We start from the raw sequence: 25,905 nt of genomic DNA, 5'->3' as shown, positions 1-25,905 counted from the left end.
TAGTAAAATATTAAAAGCAGAGTAGGGTGGAATAAGCACTGGAAAGTAAACAGAGTCTGTCAAATTCAGAATTAAAAAGAAAAAATAACAACTTTCCAAATCTTTATTGGACCCTTATCAAAGTTCTGCAAAATGTAAATGTTCCCTACATAAGTCAGCTGCAGAAGCCATGTTTTATTTTCATATTTAAAACATAATTTAAAAAGCTGTCAACAGAAAATGAGCATTAGCATTCAAATGCCATGTAAATCATATGTTCACAGAGTTAAACTTATTAAGGGTTACCCAGTTTACAAATGTTTTATGTCATCAAGAATTGCCTCAGCTCAACTGCCTAGGTCCTTTTTCCAAGATTGTAAAGGAGCTGGCAATGCTGATGTCGATCATTTGCAGGAGTATTGTTATGTAAAAATCAAGTTTAACTTATTACTTCTGTTTTTGTGAAAAATAAATAAAATCTCTTCAAGTATTGAATAAAAAAAATAAAAAATGAAGACCAAAAAAAACTGTTGTGGTTTGGAAAGCGTTAGTCTAAAAGCCTCTCAAGATAAGCGTTTGTCGTCTTTCCTTAGTGCAGATGGCCCATTGAGAAATGAAAACGGTTTGCAATATCCTTCCTACAGAGCAGCAGGAATGTCTTAGGAGCAAACCGCCCGGAGGGAATCGCACGGCCGGGGCAGTTGAAGCAGCCAGTCGGACAGTTGCGTCATCTCATGTCAAAGCGTGATGTGTTTGCCTCATATGGAGGCAGAATAAGATGGGCTTGTCTGTTCCACAGCCCTTTTCCTCTGTTTGCAAGTCATTGATTTATAATGTCAACTCTTTTTATAATCTTATCTTGAAAAAGAATATGATAAAAAATATATATGAAATAGAACTTAAACCTCTTTGTCCAATCAGGTGAAAGTCTGATATTTTTGTATACATTACCAATATAAAAGGTATGTGTACTTTTGCTTCTCCTTATGTTAGCAGTGCATGTGTTTGTATTTGGTTTGGTTAAAGTGACTCCTATTTGAGAATCTCTGTATTGTGCAAGATAGTGTTGAAATGTTTTGCATCAGAGACTCTCCCTTTTCTTTTTTTTATGTGAATATGCACAGGGTGTCTATAGAAAGTCTACACTCCCTTGAACGTTTTAAAATGTTGACAGTGACTCAAGTTTCCTGAATTTTAAATGATATTCTTTTCCGCTTATCTACACCCCATACTCCATACTTTTAAGTGGGTAAAAATATTGTGGAAAAAAATGTATATATTTAAAAATACAAAAGTAAAATATATTGGATAAGTGTCCACCCCTTTGAGATAATACTTAGTGTAAGCACCTTTGGCAGCAATTACAGCTGTGAGTCTGTTGGGATCGGTCTCTACCAACTTTTCGCTCTGAGATTTTAGTTTCTTCAGAGCACAAAACGTTTTGCCACAGTTTTACAGAATCATATTAGGTTTTTAGTTTTTTTTGTATATATTTCAAACAGTATTCAATGTGGGCTTTCTTGAGTACCATACAGGCCAGATTTGTGGAGTGCTTGGGATATTGTTGTCACATGCACACTTTGACCAGTCTTGGCCATAAACGCCTGTAGCTCTTGCAAAGTGACATTGGCCTCTTGGTAACCTTTCTGATCCGTCTCCGTCTCCGTCTTGCTCTGTCATATATAAACTATCACACTGCAGCTTCTGCGTCTCCTGTTGCCTGCTGTTCATTGAGAGTCAAAAATAAAGTTTTCCCAGGTCATTAATTAATGGAGGGGCATGCAGAAGGATTTAAAAATGGGGTGGCGGAGGAGATGTGTATATACTGCTCTGGAAAAAATTGAGACCATTGAACATTGATTTCTGAACTTGGAGTGGTCTCTTAATTTTTTCCAGAGGTGTATATATATATATACATATACACACCTACACACATAGTGGCTTGTGGTTAAATTGCAATGTAGTAAATCATGCATTGTTTCTCCTTCCACCCTATCACTGAAGTGCAGTTGGGCAAAGCAGAGACGATCAGATTTGCAGTCCCTTGCAAACCGAGGTTTACTGGGGCTTCTGAACGCACTATCAGATTGTCAGTACGTGTCACAGATCCCGAGTCACCTCGCTGGCTCAGTCTGATTTAAGTGGTTGTGGTCGGTGTAAGGAACCTGTGATGTGATAAGATAGCACTAACAGAGAGGTCATGTGGTTTACAGACACCGTACTTCAGTTTAGCAGCTCCTGTAACTTTTTTTTCTCTCCTCTTCCGAACTCGAAATGGCTTTATAATCATACTGTGGGAGGGGAAAGGGGCCTCGTATTAAAAAAAAAAAAAAAAAAAATGCAATTCATACACAGAAAGTGAGCAGCTACAGAAATCACAGTTTTCTGAACAGATGCACATCTGCACCCTACCACTGCTTCTGCCTCAGTCATTTGTATCATTTGTATTTTTCATTTTGTGTAATTTTCCTTTGCTGTTCATCCTCAGTATCGTCAAGCTGCCTCGCCGCTACCTGCCAATCCTCTCTGCCTGCGAGAGAAAATCAATTTTCCCCACAAAACAGCAGAGCGGTGGTTTAGGTGGAGGCGTGAGGCAGCGCTCACTGTTAATACAGTACAAGAGCAACAAACACAGCCAACCATCTAGTGCACGGGTCGAGATACACTGATCTTCAGCAGTGCTTTATCTGTCACCTCCTATGCCATCTGTGGAGTTTATTTAGTCAAGATAGTCTTCTTTATTAATGCATTTTAATGTAACAGTTTGGGATAAAGTATCTCCTATGATTGAAGTAAGAAGAATGTAAAATATAAAAACAAATATGTATGTAAATGTAAACGGACAAACTGAAAAATCGACAGTATCTACATAAAGGAAGTAGCCCTGACAGCAGTAAGAAAAATACCAGTTGGTATTGTATATTGCAGTTACATATGTGGTTATTCTGATGAGATTATAGTATGGCCCTCTGCTCAAACGAATACCTCTATTTATACCGATTTATTTTCTTTGTTTTTCTTTTTTAGAGTAGATGTAGTCACGTATTTCCTTTGAGGTCAATAGGATGCATTTTATAAAGGCAAAAATATACATTTGTGAGAAGCACAGAAATAGATTGAAGATTTCTAGCTGTGTGTTTTTTCTGATGTGTTTATTTCTGAATCCCCGCAGCTCAGCCTAGCTGTGCATACACAGTTCAAAGTCACAGTAAGTAAGCGGTTATCACTGCGCCTGGCTGCTTCTATTTCAATCACGTATTTTCTAAAGAGCTAGAAAGTTATGTTCAGCCACAGCTCAGAGCAAAACCATACTTCACTAATCTGACAAGATCAAGAAGTCATGACCTGTCAATGATCGCTTCTTTTGTATTTTGTAGTTGGTTTCCTGTTCTGACTCACTGGAAACCTTCGGCTTTGCATCTTTCTCCAGTTGTCACGTTTACATTCAAACCCCTTGGACTCTGACACAGGCATGAAAATTGAGTTGAAGTAAGAAACAGCCTTCCCTTAATATGTATGATATGTAAGCATTTACAGTACTGTGCAAACGTTTTAGGCAGGTGTGAAAAAATGCTGTAAAGTAAGAATGCTTTCAAAAATAGACATGTTAATAGATTATATTTATCAATTAAGTAAATGCAAAGTGAGTGAACAGAAGAAAAATTTAAATCAAATCAATATTTGGTATGACCACCCTTTGCCTTTCAATACAGCATCAATTCTTCTAGGTACACTTGCACACAGTCAGGATTTTGTAGGCATATAATCAGGTGTGTGATTAAACAATTATACCAAACTAATGATCTAATGATCATCAATTCAATATGTGGGTTGAAACACAATCATTAACTGAAACAGAAACAGCTGTGTAGGAGGAATAAAACTGGGTGAGGAACAGCCAAACTCAGCTAACAAGGTGAGGCTGCTGAAGACCGTTTACTGTCAAAAGTCATACACCATGGCAAGACTGAGCGCAGCAACAAGACACAAGGTAGTTCTACTGCATCAGCAAGGTCTCTCCCAGGCAGACATTTCAAGGCAGACCGGGGTTTCCAGATGTGATGTCCAAGCTCTTATGAAGAAGCACAAAGAAATGGGCAACATTGAGGACCGCAGACGCAGTGGTCGGCCAAGGAAACTTACTGCAGCAGATGAAAGACACATCATGCTTACTTCCCTTCGCAATCGGAAGATGTCCAGCAGTGCCATCAGCTCAGAATTGGCAGAAAACAGTGGGACCCTGGTACACCCATCTACTGTCCGGAGAAGTCTGGTCAGAAGTGGCCTTCATGGAAGACTTGTGGCCAAAAAGCCATACCTCCGACGTGGAAACAAGGCCAAGCAACTCAACTATGCACGAAAACACAGGAACTGGGGTGCAGAAAAATGGCGGCAGGTGCTCTGGACTGATGAGTCAAAATGTGAAATATCTGGCTGTAGCAGAAAGCAGTTTGTTCGCTGAAGGGCTGGAGAGCGGTACACGAATGAGTGTCTGCAGGCAACAGTGAAGCACGGTGGAGGTTCCTTGCAAGTTTGGGGCTGCATTTCTGCAAATGGAGTTGGGGACTTGGTCAGAATGAATGGTCTCCTCAATGCTGAGAAGTACAGGCAGATGCTTTTCCATCATGCAATACCATCAGGTAGGCATCTGATTGGCCCCACATTTATTCTGCAGCATGACGAGGACCCCAAACATACAGCGAATGTCATTTAGAACTATCTTCAGCGTAAAGAAGAACAAGGAGTCCTGGAAGTGATGGTATGGCCCCCACAGAGCCCTGATCTCAACATCATCGAGTCTCTGGGTTTACATGAAGAGAGAGAAGCAACTGAGGCTGCCTAAATCCGCAGAAGAACTGTGGTTAGTTCTCCAAGATGGTTGGGCCAACCTACCTGCCGAGTTGCTTCAAAAACTGCCAGTGTACCTAGAAGAATTGATGCTGTTTTGAAGGCAAAGGCTGGTCACACCAAATATGGATTTTTCTTCTGTTCACTCACTTTGCATTTAGTTAATTGATAAATGTAATCTATTAACATCTCTATTTTTGAAAGCATTCTTACTTTACAGCATTTTTTCACACCTGCCTAAAACTTTTGCACAGTACTGTATATATGAATATAAAAAGGAGAATGATTCAGTAGGTTACATACCTTGTTGTGAATGGAGTGTATGATGCAATATGACACAAAATATCAGAAATTAGGTTTGTCTGCTTCTCTGATGTGAATAGTAATTAGTTAGGGGGAAGAGTGAGATTCTCAAACATGTTGCTTATAAAGCTGGTGTCAAGAAATCTGTGATCCAGAACCTTTTTGACTGTAGGGGTCGGGGGCAGAGTCAGCCACAGCAGTTAAAATGAAGTCCTGTGGTTTTCACGGTGTTGCAAAACCGTTAGGCCATGACTTCAGAGCAGGAGCGGGACTCCATCGATATCGATGCAAATACTGCTCGAGCTGGGAAGAAGGTGTCAATACCATGTGTTCTGTGATTCTTGGTGCACGTGTCTGCACAATCCGTTTCTCAGCTCTGGACTATGAACTCGTTTCTTATAATCCTGGAAGGACCTAAGAGGTTCCCTGATGGTGTCTGAGCTGGTAGTGGATTTGCAACTGCCCTGAGAGGTGTGGTGTAAAAAATAAAAAAAACATTTGACCTCTTTAACAGTCTACCTGTCGGGTCGTTGCTGCAGCTTTGGCTTCCTTGTTTGATCTACAGCAGTTTTGCATACTGTGGTAATGTAGCTCCACTACTCTTCTGGCATTATTGGTACTGCTGATTTGTTTTTAGTGCTGTTGATCAATTTTTCCTATTCATGAATATGGTTTTAAAAGAGTGTGTTTTGTACTTACTTGTAGTAAGTGATGGGATTGTTGGTAGTTTTCTGACGGTCAGATTTCAAAATAAACATGACTGAGTTTGAATTCTCTGTGTTGAGTCATTTTAGATGGAACCATAATGTTAAGGCTCACCATTATGGTAGTTCCTCTTCCCTTCACAGCTTGACATTTTTGGTCTTGATCTTTGATTTCGGTAGTTTGCAGACAAGTCTTCCCACTGGAGCGTGTGCTCAAGGACGTTTATGAAGATGTCTTTCTGAAGTTTTCCTGTAAAACAAGCAAATAAATAAGTGAACAATGTAGATACAGACATGCATTCTCGTGTGGCACTTTCATTGTGCTCAGTTCTGAAGTTAGTCATTGTGGCATGGCGCTGTTGTGTAGAAATCGGCCAGGCCCCACAGAGAAACATGGCATGCTCGTCTTGTGTGAAATGTGGTTTGTGGTGGTGTATCTAAACTGCTCTTTTCACTGCCTCTCTCCCACATGTCTGTCTTGGTGAGGCAGTCTGTATCAGGTAAGAGATGGAGGCTAACTTAGCCATCGGCACACCTGCTGTCTTTACTGTCCGGAAGTGTGTGAACAGAATCCTAACTGGTTGTGAACATGGCGCACTTTCAGCCTCGATAGTACTACACTCACTGCACTGCACTTCCATTAACGTTTTTTATTTGATTTTATTTGCGTCCTGTTTTTTGGCCTTGCTGTTGTCATGTACGGTTTACATTTGGTGTGTAATGTCAACAAATATCGATCATCCGAAGTCCAGCCCATTGCACGTGTGTTGAATTGTTTTGAGGTGATAAGTGTCTTTCAGGTGGAATTTAACCTCAACTCCCTCTGGTTTTGAAGTGATCACTTTCATTGAAATTCCTTTTTATGGTTTCTAGCACCCAGTCTTGATTTAAACGGTATCATCCCAATGCTGCATGTCAGGAGTGAAGCTCTTGGTGAAGAGAGTCAAGTCCTATTCATTTTAAATATCTTTTTTTTTTTTTTTAAACGTTTCTCTCTACAGATTCGTTGCTTAAACGGCCAGAGGGGCTTGTCAGACCAACCCACTTTTGATGGAATCCATATAGTCAACCACTATATAGGGGACGACGAGTCCTACCATTCCTCGGACGAAGACGTTATGTCCAACTCCATCGGCAAGGACATGCTGCGTGCCGTTTCTCACCCCTTTGACCACCGGCGGGAGATCCCCCGGATCGTGCTGCACCCCAACCTCGGAGACACAGACAGCGACAATGATGATGAGAGTCTCAGCCTGTCTGTGCCCACGGAGGGCCAGCTGCAGCAAAACCACAAGAAGGAGTCGTACTCCACCACGGTGTGATGGCGCGGAGGGCACAGGCGGCCAGGAGGCTTTTGGGAATTGTTGCGTCTCGGTTTTTCTATGCTTTTTTTTTTTTTTTATATATAATTCATCAGTGGATTGTTGGGGGGTTGTTCTAGATTTCCTTCCTTTAGATGGATATGTGATGTTCCAACAGGAAGAGCTTTGGAGTCGGGCATCTTTTAATAAACTGAGGAGAGTAACCTAAGAGACTGTAACATGTTTTTTTGTTTTGGTTCATTTCGTCTGCCTTACTGTTGCCAAAATCAGTCCAGTGTACATATCTTTGCCATTCAATAGACTGCACCTTGATCAGAGAGCAGGGACACTTGGACGCTGGCAGTATTAATTAATGTGCTTCTCCTGAACGTGGCCCTCAGACCCTTTCCAAGCCTGGTTAGAAAACCCTGGGGAAGATAAATGGAAGCGGAGGCTCTGGGGTTTAGTGACCTTATGAGGTACAGTACAGCAAGAAACTTTGTGCAATATTGTTTTATGCTCAACAGAACAAATTTTTCACATCTTATTAGATTTTCTTTTTCTTTCCCTTTTCACCATGGAGCAATGCTCACAGCAGGACATCAATACGATCTCTTTTGGACCTCTCAAATTTTATTTATTGATCGGGAAAGAAAAGTAAGGATCACATCAAAGAACAGCCGGTGCTTTTCAGTGTCTCACCAATATGAAAACTCAATTAAAAATGCAAGTCCAATAGGCTTTTTAATGTAATTTTTTTCTTTTCTAAATGCATTTGTGTTAACCAAGTCGGTCAAGTAGAATTTGTATGTGAGTGTGTGTGTATATATATGTATATGTTATACTTTCCTTATTTCTTTTTCATTATATCTTTACATTCACTTGAAGATATGCCTTTTATTGATATTGCAGGAAGCTTGCTATTCTGTAGATCTGTATCATTCAGCTGAAAAGGGTATTTCATTTGTAAATGTGAGATGTTCTTTCGTCAAGATGGTGAAACTTGACAGGAAAAAAGTTTTTACAAACAAATGTTATTTATGGGTCTTTTCACCAGTATGTATAAGGAACAATTGGATGATAATGGAAGAGAAAATGTCTGTTTATGTATGTGTATGTAAATGCATGTCACGTATGTCAGCTACTATACGTGACGTGCCAGCCAGCCCTATACACGCATGCATCAGTGTGCTGTGTGTGTGGTATGTTGTGCTGGTTATGTCCTATATGGCAGAGTGAACGTCTGCTGTGACAAAGGGAGACACAAATCAGACCAACAGATGGTACAAGAACACTTATACTAATAAATACTAAATAGTCAAAGCTTTTAAAGCTTGTTTTATTTCTCTCTATATATATATGAATATATATGTAAATATTTTTGTTGCCGTTTTATCCACTCTACCTGGAAATCTTGCGTAATGCAGATGTGAATAATTGTAGACAGAAACTGTATGCTGTAAGAACAGTCGCGTTTCTAACTCTTTGGTCTGGTTTCATCTATACTTCACCATTGTTTTTAAAGATGTTTTTTATTCTGGAAATGTCAGCTTCTTGTTCCTCTGCCCCAGAGCTGAGACCTGTACGTGTCCATTGCATTGCCTGAGCTTTCCAGACCGCACACAGTGGCCACACGCAGAGCCTCAGAGTCTGCTCTCCTCCTTCACGTCTCCTGGTGAAAGGGCTTCTTCAGAGAGTAAGGCCTGGGAAGATTAACAGAAAACAAAACAACCATTCGATTTCTGTTTTCTGTGTCTGTTGCTTGGTTTTCAACTTTAAATTTAGAATAATATTCAGAAAATGGCAACCAGCTTAGCTCTGTAGCAAAAAATGTTTATTTTTCCCCTCCCAGAAATATTTCCAAAGAGTAATGAAACTAATCCAAATGCAATACACTATAGTGGCACTATATTTCTCTATCATTTTTCGGTCTAGTATTTTTAAGAATGTAACCAATCAATGGGATCTGGAGAGCTGGGTGAGATGAGCTCTGCCCACTGTGGACTGTGTGGGGTTGGCAGGGCACTGAGCAACTCTGAACAATGCATCCATAGAACTGGCACAGGATTGAGGGCACCAGCTCATGGTGTGGTAGACATGCTTTGCTGTTAACACTAGCAGTTTAACATCACAATCTAAATCATAATGACAAAACACTATTGAGTTCTTAACTTGAAATGTATGTGTGTCACATCTATATATATATATATAAATATATATTAGATGTGTGTGTTCTAAATAAACTTTTCATGATTTAATAAAATAATTTGATTTTCTGTGCAGTCTTTGGAAGAACTGATTTTTATTCCTGTCCATCATCATGTCACAGTCACAGATGGGTTTTATTTCCCCAGTAAGCGAGACCCATATGAGTGTGATGGTTCACCTGACCGTGCATTTCTATGAGTTGTTGAGACTTGATGGCTCTGTAGGCCTCACTGTGTTTTCAGCTCATTTTCGCTCAACCACCTCAAGAGGCCAACAGAAGAGACGCGAGCGGAGACCTGCACTTCTGGTTTTAAGGTAAGTAATTAAACTATGATGAATGTGTGTATATTACATTTATATTGTGTGTGTGTTTGTGTATGTGTATCTCTGGCCACGTTCATTTTTACTCCAATACAAGAAAAACAACCTTTAATACTTTTTCACTGGAAGGGACAGTTCTGGCATCTTTCAAAATTTTCTTAAAAACTTTTCTTACATTTTATATACACTCACCTAAAGGATTATTAGGAACACCATACTAATACTGTGTTTGACCCCCTTTCGCCTTCAGAACTGCCTTAATTCTACGTGGCATTGATTCAACAAGGTGCTGAAAGCATTCTTTAGAAATGTTGGCCCATATTGATAGGATAGCATCTTGCAGTTGATGGAGATTTGTGGGATGCACATCCAGGGCATGAAGCTCCCGTTCCACCACATCCCAAAGATGCTCTATTGGGTTGAGATCTGGTGACTGTGGGGCCAGTTTAGTACAGTGAACTCATTGTCATGTTCAAGAAACCAATTTGAAATGATTTGACCTTTGTGACATGGTGCATTATCCTGCTGGAAGTAGCCATCAGAGGATGGGTACATGGTGGTCATAAAGGGATGGACATGGTCAGAAACAATGCTCAGGTAGGCCGTGGCATTTAAACGATGCCCAATTGGCACTAAGGGGCCTAAAGTGTGCCAAGAAAACATCCCCCACACCATTACACCACCACCACCAGCCTGCACAGTGGTAACAAGGCATGATGGATCCATGTTCTCATTCTGTTTACGCCAAATCCTGACTCTACCATCTGAATGTCTCAACAGAAATCGAGACTCATCAGACCAGGCAACATTTTCCAGTCTTCAACTGTCCAATTTTGGTGAGCTTGTGCAAATTGTAGCCTCTTTTTCCTATTTGTAGTGGAGATGAGTGGTACCCGGTGGGGTCTTCTGCTGTTGTAGCCCATCCGCCTCAAGGTTGTACGTGTTGTGGCTTCACAAATGCTTTGCTGCATACCTCGGTTGTAACGAGTGGTTATTTCAGTCAAAGTTGCTCTTCTATCAGCTTGAATCAGTCGGCCCATTCTCCTCTGACCTCTAGCATCAACAAGGCATTTTCGCCCACAGGACTGCCGCATACTGGATGTTTTTCCCTTTTCACACCATTCTTTGTAATGGTTGTGCGTGAAAATCCCAGTAACTGAGCAGATTGTGAAATACTCAGACTGGCCCGTCTGGCACCAACAACCATGCCACGCTCAAAATTGCTTAAATCACCTTTCTTTCCCATTCAGACATTCAGTTTGGAGTTCAGGAGATTGTCTTGACCAGGACCACACCCCTAAATGCATTGAAGCAACTGCCATGTGATTGGTTGGTTAGATAATTGCATTAATGAGAAATTGAACAGGTGTTCCTAATAATCCTTTAGGTGAGTGTATAATACAATTATTTCCCCAAAGCAATCTCTAAAATGTTCTAGTTCAGTCTAAATGTAATACATTTATAGTATAGTATAGTAGTATAGTATATTTTTGTATTGCATGGTTTATTAAATTGTATTTGTCTGGGTTGTTGCATCAGACGGGCAGTTATACTGTTTACAGCCTAAGAGTTTAGGCCTGACCTTTCCTGATCGTTAAACATGACTAATTATTTACTAATTAACTAGTTGAATTCTAATGTGTTTCATTCATCAGTTTGAAATGTAAGCAATAAATCCATAATCATGCACTCCTTTGGTGTTGGCTCTGAATTGAAGGGGTGACGGGCTCCATACCTTTCATAACTGTAGTCATTACATTGATATATAGACCTGCTCAGATTTTTTGTTTTCCATGATATTGGTTTGAAGGGACATTTTAGCGTATTTGGCACAAGTAAATAATTACACATTGCATTAGTTTATCTCATACAAAAATGTACCTTCGGAAGTAGTCAGGGCATATTCTCCAAATAGTCTAATACCATGATTATACACACACACACATATATACACACACAAACACACACACACAATGTTTTATTATATTAAAGTTGTCTTGTGGCAAAATGTTTTAGAATTAAGTGATTTAGTTCATTGGCTTGTCTTTAGAAAATGTTATTTGTCGGTTTTATCACAGCCTGCATGATTTATTTATTTATTTTTAACAAACTGGTTTAATGTTTTCTGCGTGGATGCAGGTTGATCAACTATAAACAGCGATTAGGCTGCAGCTCACAAACATACCCTAAATGTTGTTTCCGTCTTGTGCTTTTGATGTAGAAACTTAGGCACGACCTGAGATTTGTGTTTTAAACCGAAATGATATCACTGGTGGCAAAGTGCATTTTAGGCTGCTAATCTGTAGCTTTTCTCTAATCAAGCGCAGTTTCCTCAGTGAGAGATTTTCACACCGGAACCCAGAGAAATCGCGCAGTGTGTAACAGTCCTAATTTAGCAGAGCTGTAGCGCCCAGCAGCTCCACTGCGCCGACGCCGAGCGCAGCAACGCGCAGCAACACGCAGCGCACTCGCCGTGTGGACATGGGTGAAGGGGAATGGAGGCTGGGGCAAATCTCGACTTCTCACATTCATTAATTAGTTTCATTTAAGTCGACAGAGTTTTTCTAATGACTAATCCTTAACGAAAAGGAAGCAATATATTAGATCGAATATCTGAAATCACACGTTGGATTGGCTTTTGTGAAAGTTTGATTGTGGAAACGCAACCGGTCACTAAGACGACAAACAGACAAACAAACAGACACACACATACACACACACGCATATACACATACACACACATACACACACACATACACACACACGCATATACACACACACACACACGCATATACACACACACACACGCATACACACACACACATATACATACACACACACGCATATACACATACACACACACACACATACACACACACACACATACACACACACACGCATATACACACACATACACACACACGCATATACACATACACACACACACGCATATACACACACACACATACACACACACACACACACACGCATATACACATACACACACACGCATATACACACACACGCATACACACACACGCATATACACACACGCACACACACACACACACACGCATATACACACATACACACACACGCATATACACACACACACATACACACACACGCATATACACACACACACAGACACACATACACACGCATATACACACACACAGACACACATACACACACGCATATACACACACAGACACACATATACACGCATATACACACACACGCATATACACATACACGCATATACACATACACACATACACACGCATATACACACATACACACACACGCATATACACATACACACGCATATACACACACATAGACACACACACATACACGCATATACACACACACATATATATACACACACATGCACACGCATACACACGCATATACACACACACATATATATACACACACATACACAGGCATATACACACACACACAGACGCACACGCATATACACACATACACACACACGCATATATATACACACACACATATACACACACACATACACACACGCATATATATATACACACACACACATACCCACACACGCATATACACACGCACATACACACACATATACACACACATACATACCCACGCATATATACACACACACACACACATATACACACACACACAGCCCCAGTGATTAAAAGCAATAGCACCAGCGACATGCAGGCGACAATTGAATTGTTATAGTAATACCTTGGGCTGTATTTTAGGACTAGGAAATTAGCTAAGAATCTGCTTGACATTTTGAGTAGCAGTGTGGGTAGATGTATGGTTAAGAATAACTTGGGAATTGTCAAGTTAATTTGAATAATATTACCCCACCCAGAGAGTCCGAGTTTAAACATGACCTAACCTGCTGAGGAAGTGACAGAGGCACCAAGCCAGCCTCTCCGCGCAGGACGGCCAGTGGGAGTGCAGGCTGTCTGCCAGAGCCTTCCGCTTACTGCAACGGCTGCAGCACAGCCCGCTTGCAAAACTAATGTACGAACAGGTTCAATGTGAACTATAGGAACACGGGAAAATGTTGATGTTGAAAGCAATATAATGTATATGGCGTCTTCTAAGAAATAAATAACAATACTATATACACATTATATATATATATATATATATAGGAGTGCTCTTACACCACTTTTGCAAGCGCTATAGACTATATCCAAGACAAAACATATAATGGGGAAAGGCTGTAACGGGTACTAACCTGCAGAACATGCACATAGAGGGATGGGGATACGCAGGAACACACACGCGCTCACAACTAATTGACAAGACACTGGCCACTCTGTCCGCACTCTGTCCTGCCTAAGCCTGCGAGGCTGTGCCCCCCCTGTGGCTGTGCCTGTGGGTTGCAGTCTCTCACACCAGCAGAATGTGTAACACTGCCCCCTCTCCAGAAAGAGACGTCCCAGCGACCACTCCTGACTCCTTTGCATAGGCTGGTTGAGCCAGGTACCTCAAGTCTGTTGCCATGATGCCCACGCTCTCCTCACACTGCTGTCCTCTCTGCCAGCTCGTCCTGAGTGTCTGCAGCCGCCCCGCCTCCTTCAAAGCATCGCTGCCATCAGGCTATCGTAATTTCCCAGTGGCATGGCCAAGAGGGCCTGACAGATTTGGCCATGCAGCACCAAGGAAAGTTATAAGTCTTTCATCTCAAGTGTCCAGCAATTTGTCCAGGTCGTACTGCTAACTGAGCTTCATAAGTCTCCCAGGGGGCCTCAGCATTACAGGGGCCCAGACGCATGAAGTTAGACGGGTGCAAGGGCATTGAGGCTCTCCCAGCCGCACCGGTTTCCACCTGGGGAGTGGCCCAGCCTCTGTGGGGATTAAGTTGTTAGATCAGCCCAGTAAAGCTTTAACTTTGCCCTCCCCAGCGTCTGCAGCTCAGCCATGTCCCTGGCCCGCCGCTCAGTGGGGCCCCCAGCCTGGCCTCTTTCCTCATCTACCCCCTGCAGGAGGGTCTTGGGTCTCCTGGGGACAGATGCTGCATCAGTGTGCTGAATCAGGTCAGGCTTGGCTCCCTCACGGTGGTGTTGCTCAGGCTTGTTGGACCTTCTGGCAAGAGTTGGGTTTTTGCTGGCCCCCTGCGGGAGTTGCTCAGGCTTCCTGAGTAAGGCAGCATCTTCCCTTCCTTCTCTGTGTCACAGGAGGGGCTTCCCATCTTGTTTGCTCATGTTGCTCCTCCTGAAGCATAGGGCTGTGCTTCCCTGCCTCAGTCATCCATACCTGGATGTGCTGTTTATGCAAATTAGCTTTCTTCAGTCTGTATTGTCCCATTTCATCCCACCACTGACACCACTAACAGTTTCACAGAAACGGTATGGGTTTCAAGGTGAAATCCCATTATTACCAGAGCTATAGACTGTATTTAAGACCAGATGGGAAGGGAGGAAGGCTGTGATGGACACTATCCTGCAGGACCTGGGTGTATAAACACAGGTGCACACAGCGAGTTGGCCACACGCAGGACAGCGCAAACACAACAGTCCACATCCAACTTTATACAACGGTCACTGGACACCCCTCCGTCTGCGCAACCTAAAGCCTGCGAGGGAGAACGAAATCTATATACTGATTGTACTAATTTATTTGGAAACATCCAAACTTCAAGGTGTCTGAATATATTCTTCCAAGATGCATATTTGAAAAAACTAATTTCATTGAAATCATTTTAAACCATAAATAGGTGTGTACAATTTGTCACATTTACTATGATAACTTTAAATCGGCATGTTTCGGTGTTCTCGCATAGCTGGCGCATATATCAAATTATATATAAATAAAATATATCAAAATGTTATATATAATTTTATTGTGATGATTTGAATATAATATGAGTGAATCCTTTGTCTTCATACTTCACTGATTTGAATCGTATTTTAATCGTAGGCTATTTTATATGCGTTTATGAATCTGGTCCTCAACCCCCCCACTGCATCATAAGGCAGCGGAAGCTAAACAAACACAAAATCATCATATAGTGCCTTCCCCACCACCAGTCACTGGCGTGGTTTAAGAGTATCGCCAGCACAACTACGGATGGAGCTTTGCAAATGTAAAACGTTTGGCAAAGTTATCCTCTCTTCCACTTATATATGCTTATGAAACGCGATGCAGAAGTTGTTTCTAACGTTCAGGAAGTTATCTTGCGGTTTTGGGGCTGAACTATTGGAGCTAAAACATTGCAAACTTCAGATGGGACACTCGGGGGACTTCTCGCAACAGTACGTCGTAGCACATTCACTCGCATGTTAGAGGATTCAGGTCTTTAAACCCATCTCTATCACCAGGGACCCCGAAAAACTGGTAAGTGTTGAATTTATATGTATTCTATACACTATAGACTACATATGCATTACAATATGGCTAACGTATGTATATGTGCGTGTATGCGCATATATATAGCAGTAGGGCTAACATACATGTATCTGTGTGTGTATATACACATACATTCAGCCGCGCGTTAACAATGTAAGTGTTAGCCCAGTGCAATATATATGTATATATAAGTAGGGCTGACGCAGCGGGCAAGCCGACGGGGGTTTTGCTTGCATGGTTGTTTAAGCCGCACTGTATAGACTGGCTCAATGTATGATGGACACTGATGTTGGCCCTGCGCGCTTTCACTGCAGGGGAACTGGGCTTCATTAAGTGCTGGGGTCCCCATGTGTATCTAACAGACACACGTCCTCTACTCATCTTATGGCACAGTGTGGATGAAGAATACCGTTACTAAATGTATTGCTAGCACATGTCATTAGCTCTGGAGTCCATATTTATATTCACAAAATGTTATTAACTTTATTCTTAAAGCAAATCTCAAAAGCGTTGCATCAGTTAATTTCTGGTTTAAGTATCGCTGAATAACAACATGAATATTAATACTACTACAACTTGTAATCAACTTTTATAAATATCTCAATACAGGATTCATCTTAAATTTGCCTACTTTTTATGGTCATCGACTGGATCTCGAGAGTTTTGGCCGCTATAGCAGGAAGATAAATAAGTGCGTCTTTGATTGCTGAATTATGAGTCATTGTATTAACTGCCTTGAATATTGTTGCCGTTTTATGATTTGACAAACTAATAACCGGCTACAGGCTACAAGTGATATTTTTATGTATGTGTGTACTTTATTTATTCATAAAATGTACTCACACATTCCTGCCGCTTTTTCAATAGGTGTATATAATCTCTGAATTTTAATGAGATTCACCTCAGATTCGTTCAGACATAATTGATTTCATTCGGAAATCTGTGAACGGTGCCTTTTACGCATGAAAATGGGAATTTGGGAACATTTAAGTAAAGGTGTGAGTCCCAGACATGTGTTCCCAATGTTTATCTATAAAATGTGTGCTTGCAGGTGGCACACCCAGTTCCCTTTCCCACGTTTAGTGCAATGGGTCTCTTTGTGTGGAGATGCGTGTTGCTTGCAAGGGTCCTTGAGCTCAGCGGATTAGAGCCAAACACCTAAGAAATGATTTTAGGTTTGTCCACAGGTCTGATTTGAGGGTAAACAGTCGTCTAATGTAGTCTATATTGAAACAGTGCTTTGTAATGGAAATTCCAACAAAATAATAATAATAATAATAATAATAATAATAATAATAATAATAAAACATTTTTTAAGGAAGGATAGCTTTATTGAAATAGTACATTTGCAGAAACTCAATCCACTTCGTTCAAATTGTTATATTTTATTAGACTAAATTGTATATATTTTTCCTTGATCTCTATATACACCAAAATTGTGTATGAGTATAACTTTGGCCTGCATGTCGTACGGTGATGTCTTGGTTTTATCGACAGAGGGCACACGGCGCTGTTAGTGGAAACATGCACACATATCGAGCTGTTTTGATTTCTTATAGAGCTCTCCGGTGGCTAACGCAGTCCTTTTCTCAAGGCCAAAGAAAAGTTTGAATTGCTCGGGCAGGTGGATTAGTATGTTAAATTCCCACTAGTCTGTATTATTATGACACTGGCCCTGCAACATCAAATAGGCTATCCACAAGACCAACAGCTGAACTGATAAAACTATAAATCCCGGGAAAGCAGATTAAAGGAGGCCAAGTTTATTAGCTCATTGAAAACCATAAACTCGGAAAAGCATATTATATCTGCCCAAGCTTTGGACAAAGAATATCATTCTATAGGATAATAACATATCAAATTCAAATCAATCGTTAATTGATTAATTGCAGCTGCAGTTCATTTTGTTCTTGATCTTCTGATTACAACAGACAATGCAAACTAAATGTACATACTTTAACAATGACACGTAAACTTAAATCCAGCGGTTCACTTTTGTTATTTTCAAATGGATACCTACATACATATAAAACATAAAAATAAACTCCTCTCTGTAACTACAATTTAATTTATATCAATGTCCAAGCACATATTGATTTCACACTAATTATTAATCTTTTTTGTAGTCACTTTGGATGTTTCAGTTGAATGATGGATACTAGAATAAGAATCGCCATATGTCGTGATAGCACCGAGGAAATGATCATTTATGTTCATGATACAGATTCATCGAGTTCGTTTACTAAAATCTACTGTAAAATATGCGTTTTAAAATAAATGCATCAGTGCCCGTTTCGGAGGCACACTTCACTGCTGTGTTAATGCGGGGTGTAAGCGAATAGCGGCGGCCCCACCGGCAGGCTGCTGTGCGGAGTCAATGCACTCACTGTTGTGTGTATAATGAGAGGGTATTATCAGCGGACAGGCCGGCTCTATTTCCCATTGAGCGCACAGGTAATCCCAGTAAGAAACTGGACACTGCGGAGGCTGGGCTGGCGTGTGGGCAGCGAGTGTCTATAGCGATTACAGCCCTGCGCAATACGTGTGCTAATGCTTGGGCACTTACAGGTATTCTGCTTTTACAAGATATGAAAAGCAAAAGGAGAATCTCAGACATGCGTTAAGGCAATCTGTGTAAGTCATAGGCGCAGGTTTCGCTTCCAATGCTCAGCATCAGTGTCTGCCCCTCAATCATATGCGTTACGCCACTAGTGGAAGTTCATCTCATTTAAGCAACCTTATCCTTAATATTTTGATAATATATTTGGATAGGGTTGTTTTCTAGTATTTCTTATTTCTATGGAAGAGAGTAATAATATCTATAATTGTATATTTAACTCACATAAGGGTATATACCATTGGTCCATCAATATTATTAATATTCCATAACATCACATGACTGGAGCTTTGATATTTGATATTCATGAAGAGCAACACACTAACACACACACAATGTTGACCAACACTTTTACAGAATACGGGCATGATTGGGAGAGACGTGGCCTGTGGGTTGACCACATCCATAGCAGCACTCCGGTGCCAGTCGGGCCATTTCCTCCCCCCTCAGTGGCGGGGTATTGGGTAACACAGTGATAAAGCTGTGTGCTACTTATCCTGATTGCCATCAGCTTGAATTCCCCGTAGAAAATGCTGTCAGATCTGAGGAGAAGCTGACCCGTGTTTGTTCTCAGAGGAGCCAATCAGCAGTCCCCGGGTCTGTGGGATAGTGGTGTCTGCAGGCACCTGTCCGGTAACACCTGGTGAACGAGCAGGGCGCGCTGCGCATGCTCCCCGCTGTGCCAAAACATCCCTTATATTGGAGCAGGATCAAGCCATGGTCTTCAAATCTTTCCAGAGATAACACAGAGCTCCCTGTTTCAAGGACCAGCAGCCAGATTGAGGAACCGCGAGTGATTTGGGAGTCTATAACGGGAGCGCAGGAGGAAGGATTGACCATGCCGAGGTCCTTTTTGGTGAAGAGCAAGAAGGCTCATAGCTACCATCAGCCAAGGTCCATGGAAGATGACAACAACAACAAACTAGATAATATTTTAGCTGACATATGTGCAGGTATGCAAAGTTATTATTATCTTCATCATCCCCAAACATAGCAACATGTAATGCGTACAGTATTTTTTTATAACATTATAATAAGTGTAAATGTATTTAAATGTATTATTAAAAATGTAGATGTAAATATATATTTACTTAGATTAGGTAATATACGATGTGCTGTGTTATTTTATTCTAAACCGCGACATCCCAATTTTATTTCGGTGCTTAATATTCCTTTCCTGTCGTATTATTTACACGACCTGTTTAACTATAGTTCATACAATGTTTGTATTTCGTTTTTATATGATTTGCTTTTTAATGCTCATACATTTTAAAAGAATTATAGTTTTCAGATTGTCATTAAATGTAAAAGGCTTTAGACGCCCGTATTCCTGAGAATAAAATCTGCGCTGAATCTGAATGCTTTATTTTCGAACTCGAAAATCGGATTTTTCTTAATCTCATTTAATGTTCCAATATGCACACTGCGCAAATGTAATTGTATTTGTTTCTGTCAAATTGACCTATTTTAATATGCTAGTTAATGTGCCATTCTGTATTTGAAACAAATATATAAAAATAAAAACTCCCTTATACATGAGCCATTACAAAAACATTTCGTTTTCTTTTGAAAATGATTGACTAATGATTCATTCCTTCAAATCCCACTTGAAAATATTTAATTTATCCTTAATTTTTTTAAACAATATGAATAATGTTATTATTAATATTATTATTTATATTTATGATGATTTTTGTAATTCTACATGCGGGACATCACATACCTATACAGAGGCGTTTAGAAGGATCTCTTAAGGCACATATTTATATATCTGGTGAAACACGTTTAAAATGTCTCCTGTGGTGAGTGCATCCTGTTAATGAATCAATCCATTTGTCTCTTAATAGAAAGTAAGACTCCAGAAGAGGCAGGGTGTTGCTCGGATGCCAGAGGTCGCTTTTCCCCAGAGTCCCACCTCGTAGACACGGCCGACTTGTCCTCCAGGTCTCCGCCGAGCTGCGAGGGCAGTGTCTGCGGGAGGTCCTGCGACTGTGAGGACCTCTGGAGGCCCCCGTCCCCGTCTGCGTCGCCAGGTGGGCTGCGTGTTTGGGGCTGATCTGATCTTTCACACTCGGAGGGCAGATAACAGTTTAAACTGGACAGACCGCATGATCACACTGAGGCCACAGACGCACAATTATACTTAGTCATTTCAAAATAAAATCAGTTCATAAATCATCATTTATGGCAGGTCAAACGGTAAAATAATCAAACTAATAACTGGTATGAGGACCCCAATACATTTTTCTACGTGTGCTATTCCTGCATATATTAGTTTAATTAACCTTTTCTTTTCCGCACTAAATGTTATGTTTACTGTAAAAATAAATTACATCAACGGTGCCTCTCGATCAGTTATGTTTTGGTTTGTGTAGGTTTTTATTTAATCGTATGCAATCGGAGGACCACAGGTATGGCTTCAGGAGAAGAGGGTTAACCAGCTCTGATAACATCCTCACAGCGCCTCATAAGATACTGCTCTGATTGAGCTAGATAACAGAAGTCACAGGACGCTATAAAACCATAATCAGTCTTTAAGCAACGTGGCCAGCACTGCCATTTTCAAAGCAAAAAATATTCTGTTCCATGTATTTATTTATATACAGTATTTATATTTATTTCATATTCAACCCAATCCACGGTGATGAATATGTCAATCTCTAAACATTAATATTATTATCATTATTATTGTGTGTTTTGGAAGGCATTCATTTCTTCAATGTGTGTCTTTCCTCAGCAGACTCGGAGAAGTCCCTGACACCTTCAGTGGACGAGAGCCATCCTTTCTCCATCCCCTTCAGACCTTACGCATGGAGTAGCTACACCAGCTCTGAACTGAGGCACTTGGTGCAGCAGTCCTATCACCACCCCGCGGTACCGCTGGACCGGGGCTCTTCGCTGGGTCTGTACGGGGACAGGGGTGCGGACACCCCCCTCTTCAGCGAGCGCGCCTCGTCGGCGGGCCTGTACCGGGACTACAGCCCTGCAGCGGGGCTCTTTGAGCGCGGATCTGCCCCCGGGGGATACCCCGACCACGGCCTGCACGTCAAGGGCCCCGACATCAAGGCCGAGTCGGACCTGCTCTGCACCCGTCTGCTCTTGAACAACGGCTCGTACAAGTGCATAAAATGCAGTAAGGTACGGATTAGGGCATCAAGCATCTCTGCAGTTATGGAATCGGTTCGCTTGGACTTCGAATCAGGGGTTCCGATAATGACACGTGTTTTTTAAAATTAGAATAATCTTGTTTTTTTCCCCAAAGAGAAATTAAACCCAGTTCCAAAGCTTGCCAAATAGGGAAGTGACATAGACCCTATAGCAACTGAAGAGAGCCTAGTAAAATGTAACATACAGACTATCTGCGCTGTTTCTCTGTGGATCTGTAGTTAGCTGCGGTGATTGTATTCATTTGAACTACGTTTAACCAGTATCAGTCGGCGCTCTTGGGGGCCCGGTTCTGAATCCCCCCGCTTACTGACCCCGTGTCCCCGCAGGTGTTCTCCACCCCGCACGGCCTGGAGGTGCACGTCCGCAGGTCCCACAGCGGGACCAGACCCTTCGCCTGTGAGATATGCGGGAAGACCTTTGGCCATGCAGTGAGTCTGGAGCAGCACAAAGCAGTGCATTCCCAGGTAAAATCTCCATTTAGTGATTATAAAGCAGTCCATTCCCATGTAAACCACAATATCTCATTATTGCTTAATTGTTTCTTTCGCTTTAACAAAGAAAACACTTTATATGCATCACCGGTTTCATTAAAAAAAATATTGTCCATAAAATAAACACTAATAGACCCTATAAGGTTAGACGGTTGGGTTTATGTGAATTTTAGTCTACTGTTAAATGAACCACAATATGACTTTTTAAAAATAGGCTTTAACACTAGTAACTTCATTAATTTTTTATTGTATTTGTTTAGGAAAGGAGTTTTGATTGCAAAATTTGCGGTAAAAGCTTTAAAAGGTCATCGACTCTGTCCACACACTTGCTGATCCACTCCGATACGCGACCTTATCCGTGCCAGTACTGCGGGAAGAGGTTTCATCAGAAGTCGGACATGAAGAAACACACTTTCATCCACACAGGTGAGACTGCGCATCGCTCGTTATTACAGTGCTGGCAGACTCCATTTAGATACCACAGAGGGGATTTTCAGTTAAGCGGCTCATATACGGCACACCCACACGCAAAACATGGAGTATGAATGTCTGGATCATTAATTAGTTTGTTTTTCTATTTGGAGAGCTGCATTGTTGCACTAAGGCTGTTTGTGTCTAAACTAAACAAACTGCAATGCGTGATCTAATAGTTTAAAACGTCATACATTCAAAGAAGGTGACTGGAAACCTACGTATATTCAGGTTGTGTGTAATTACTTACTATGCAGCCGACACAGATTTAGTTAATAACTCGGTTAAAAACGGATGATATATACAAAAACGAGTCTGATGCATCTCAACTTGACAATATTAAAAAACAACCAGCCATATCTGTCAGAAGGAAAGCTATTTGACAATGAAACAATTAAAGACATCTGTTTGCTAATTGAATTGGCAATCCAATCAGTGTTGCTTTAATATGATCCGTTCTGTGTTTATTTAGAGAGGCTTTGCCGATAAGATGATTTGAGGGTATTATATACGTGGCCTTGATTTAAAGGGCCACTGAAATCGAGCTGACAGTTCAAAAGGGAAGAGTCTCGGACAAAGCCTGTTTATAATTCCCAGATACATACATCGGACAAAAGACGACAGGATTAGAATAAAGGACCGAGGCCGCGCTTGATCTGATTTCTATTGGATAAATATTTGCTGTAGCATTAAACCCAACAGTGGGTCATAATCTGTGGCAAAATTAAATCGATAGAAAATGAATATTGCATTAGTTTTGTGTATGCCAAAAGACACACACACACAGGCCTATACCATGATCGTTAAAATGAAAGTTGACATATTCTAAATATTATGCTTTGCTTAACAAAATTTACAGACCTATGCAAATGCTATTATGGTACTATATCAATCACTTAATTATTGGGATAGGTAGTGTGACTGGCCTGTCATGGCGATGCTCATTTGAAGCCATTGTTTTACCTTTTCCCCCTGCATCCTACAGGAGAGAAGCCCCATAAGTGTCAGGTGTGCGGGAAGGCCTTCAGCCAGAGCTCCAACCTCATCACCCACAGCCGCAAACACACCGGCTTCAAGCCCTTCGGCTGCGACCTCTGCGGGAAGGGCTTCCAGAGGAAAGTGGATTTAAGGAGACACAAGGAGACACAGCATGGACTCAAATAAATCTTGGACAACAAAGGCGTTTAACCAGCTCCTCTCCGTCAGCTGGCAACAGGAACGGATCTAAAACCACAATCAACACTATTGAAAGGACTCATGGACCAGAGCATCCCCACTGCCCCAGTCTTGCATCCCTTGGCCAGAGTAATATACATGCTCACTGCGCCGGACGTTTGCTGCGCTGTGTTTTGTGGCAGCGCTACTGCTGCACCTCCTGCCGGCCGGAGAATTAGTGAAGCATATTGCCATGATGACCCCAGGGACAGCAGGGTAACGTCCCAAGGGAGCTTATCTGACACCAAAATATTGTTACATAAATAATAGGACTGGCAATATAACCAGAGAATAAAGGAGGTCCTGTGTGCCCTTAAACAGTGAGCGGCGATGCTGTGAGAAACTAAATCACCGCTTTCCCAAAGAGTCGCATTGTTTTGAGCTGAACCCTGCAGGTGCTGGCAAAATAAGCACTACAGAACATAGGGACTGGTTTTACAAACAAGGGGACGTGTAATGTATTGTGTACAAATATTGGACCATAAATAATTATACGACTTTTGTCAACGCTTTTATGTACGGTGTTACTGATTATACTATTATCATTTTTTTAAATTATGAATTATATACATTGAAGAGGAAAATATTTGCACATTTGTACTTTGTCATTTTTACTGGACTTTAGATTTAATGTAATTACCTAACACATGCCTCGCTGGAGGAAATATGTATTTCCTCCAGCGAGGCATGTGTTAGTTAACGAAATATATAATATAAGGGATGATAAAAAAGGAACATAAAATAAATATGGAGTGGTAATTTTGAATTTCTGTTCTCGTCAGTTTTATATACTAATGCTATTTGATGTATGATACTATATTTCCTAACCTTTATTTATTGATTAAATATACTTTTAAATAAATATTAAGACAGACTTCACATGCCTCTTTCTGGTCCAATAATTGGACATCAATCTGCATCACTAATTCTTCTCAAGGTTGCGAAGTCAAATCCTTGTTTATTCATGTAGTTATCCTCCTCACCAGCTTTGCAGTGGAGTGATATTACAACACTATTAACTGCGCTGTAATACCCCTACTGCTACTCCTTAATACTACGAATAGATGTATTCATTAACAAATCGGAGGGCTGAACAAATACAATTTTAAACATTAATTATATATATATATATATATATATAATTAATGTTCTTTCACTTTTTAAAATGGTAATGTATTTTCTTACTTTCTAAAAGAAAAGGTATAATCGAAAATTAAATCGGGGTTAAAAAAAAGAATCAGACAAGGGCATTCTTTAAGTGTATTTTCAGTTTCAAATATGTTTGTATTCCACCAATATCTAATACCATTTATTCAACATGTATACACACGCACACATATAACATATATAATAAATTACGTTTTAATTTAACTTTATGTCGAAGATTATATATGCCTTTCAGCAGGAAATTACACAACATTGAATTAACCAAAATATGCTTTTGTAAGCGACTTCTTATCACGACTTTTTAGGCAAAGAATACTACATATTTTCAAGTTGTTTATTCTTGCATTTGTCAATCCAGATTTAGTTTGTTCCTGAATCGATTTCCAAGCTTGTTATTAAAATGCATGGTGCGGATTGCAGTCAAATTATTCATTAAGGTAAAATGTGTGTGATCTTGGTCTAGGGTAATAGACACCCAGGAAAGAGGAGCTCACCTTTGTTTCGGGTGTAAATGTTTAATAGCCCCTCTAGCAGCCATTTGGTGAAGCGCAACTCAATGCACAGAAGAGCAAAGGCTTGGCTTTCTCGCTGAAAGATAAACCTTTCAAGGGATGCGTGTAGTTTTCCATCGTCCATCTCATTGCGGATTAAATTACTTATCAAGTGTACAGGGATATATACATATATTGTGTTCTTTAATGATGTGAAATTGTTGCTTCAATACCCTCCATCATTTTCACTGAGCGGATTTC

General features: G+C 40.8%; 2 protein-coding genes across 8 annotated transcripts in view; both read left to right on the top strand.

The window, feature by feature from the left end:
* LOC136714624 (ecotropic viral integration site 5 protein homolog) overlaps nt 1-9,417 on the top strand; it is a 77,306-nt gene extending 67,889 nt beyond the window's left edge. For 4 of the 5 annotated variants that reach the window (XM_066692216.1, XM_066692218.1, XM_066692215.1 and 1 more), the window contains one exon: nt 6,836-9,417. In XM_066692216.1, coding sequence (XP_066548313.1) covers nt 6,836-7,156 — 321 coding nt within the window. In that variant the 3' untranslated portion in view covers nt 7,157-9,417. Of the gene's footprint in view, nt 1-3,356; nt 3,469-6,835 lie in introns of all 5 variants that reach the window. The other variant, XM_066692219.1, reaches the window with a different exon arrangement.
* Nucleotides 9,418-15,722: 6,305 nt separating this feature from the next.
* On the top strand, nt 15,723-24,752 carry LOC136714625 (zinc finger protein Gfi-1). 3 transcript variants are annotated; one of them, XM_066692221.1, is made up of 7 exons: nt 15,723-16,012; nt 19,407-19,594; nt 20,489-20,674; nt 21,379-21,779; nt 22,136-22,273; nt 22,561-22,726; nt 23,757-24,752. In XM_066692221.1, the coding sequence occupies exons 2-7, from the start codon at nt 19,480-19,482 to the stop codon at nt 23,933-23,935; spliced, it is 1,185 nt and encodes a 394-aa protein (XP_066548318.1). In that variant the 5' UTR covers nt 15,723-16,012; nt 19,407-19,479; the 3' UTR covers nt 23,936-24,752. The 3 variants fall into 3 exon arrangements, with proteins under 3 accessions (XP_066548318.1, XP_066548319.1, XP_066548317.1); XM_066692222.1 differs by having other exon boundaries at nt 19,380-19,594; nt 21,382-21,779; XM_066692220.1 differs by having other exon boundaries at nt 19,380-19,594.
* Nucleotides 24,753-25,905: the final 1,153 nt, after the last annotated feature.

Source organism: Amia ocellicauda, chromosome 19 (assembly GCF_036373705.1).
Source record: "Amia ocellicauda isolate fAmiCal2 chromosome 19, fAmiCal2.hap1, whole genome shotgun sequence".
Classification (NCBI taxonomy): domain Eukaryota; kingdom Metazoa; phylum Chordata; class Actinopteri; order Amiiformes; family Amiidae; genus Amia; species Amia ocellicauda.
The sequence above is the reverse complement of the archived record's forward strand: the minus strand, read 5'-3'. Positions and strand labels throughout refer to the sequence as shown.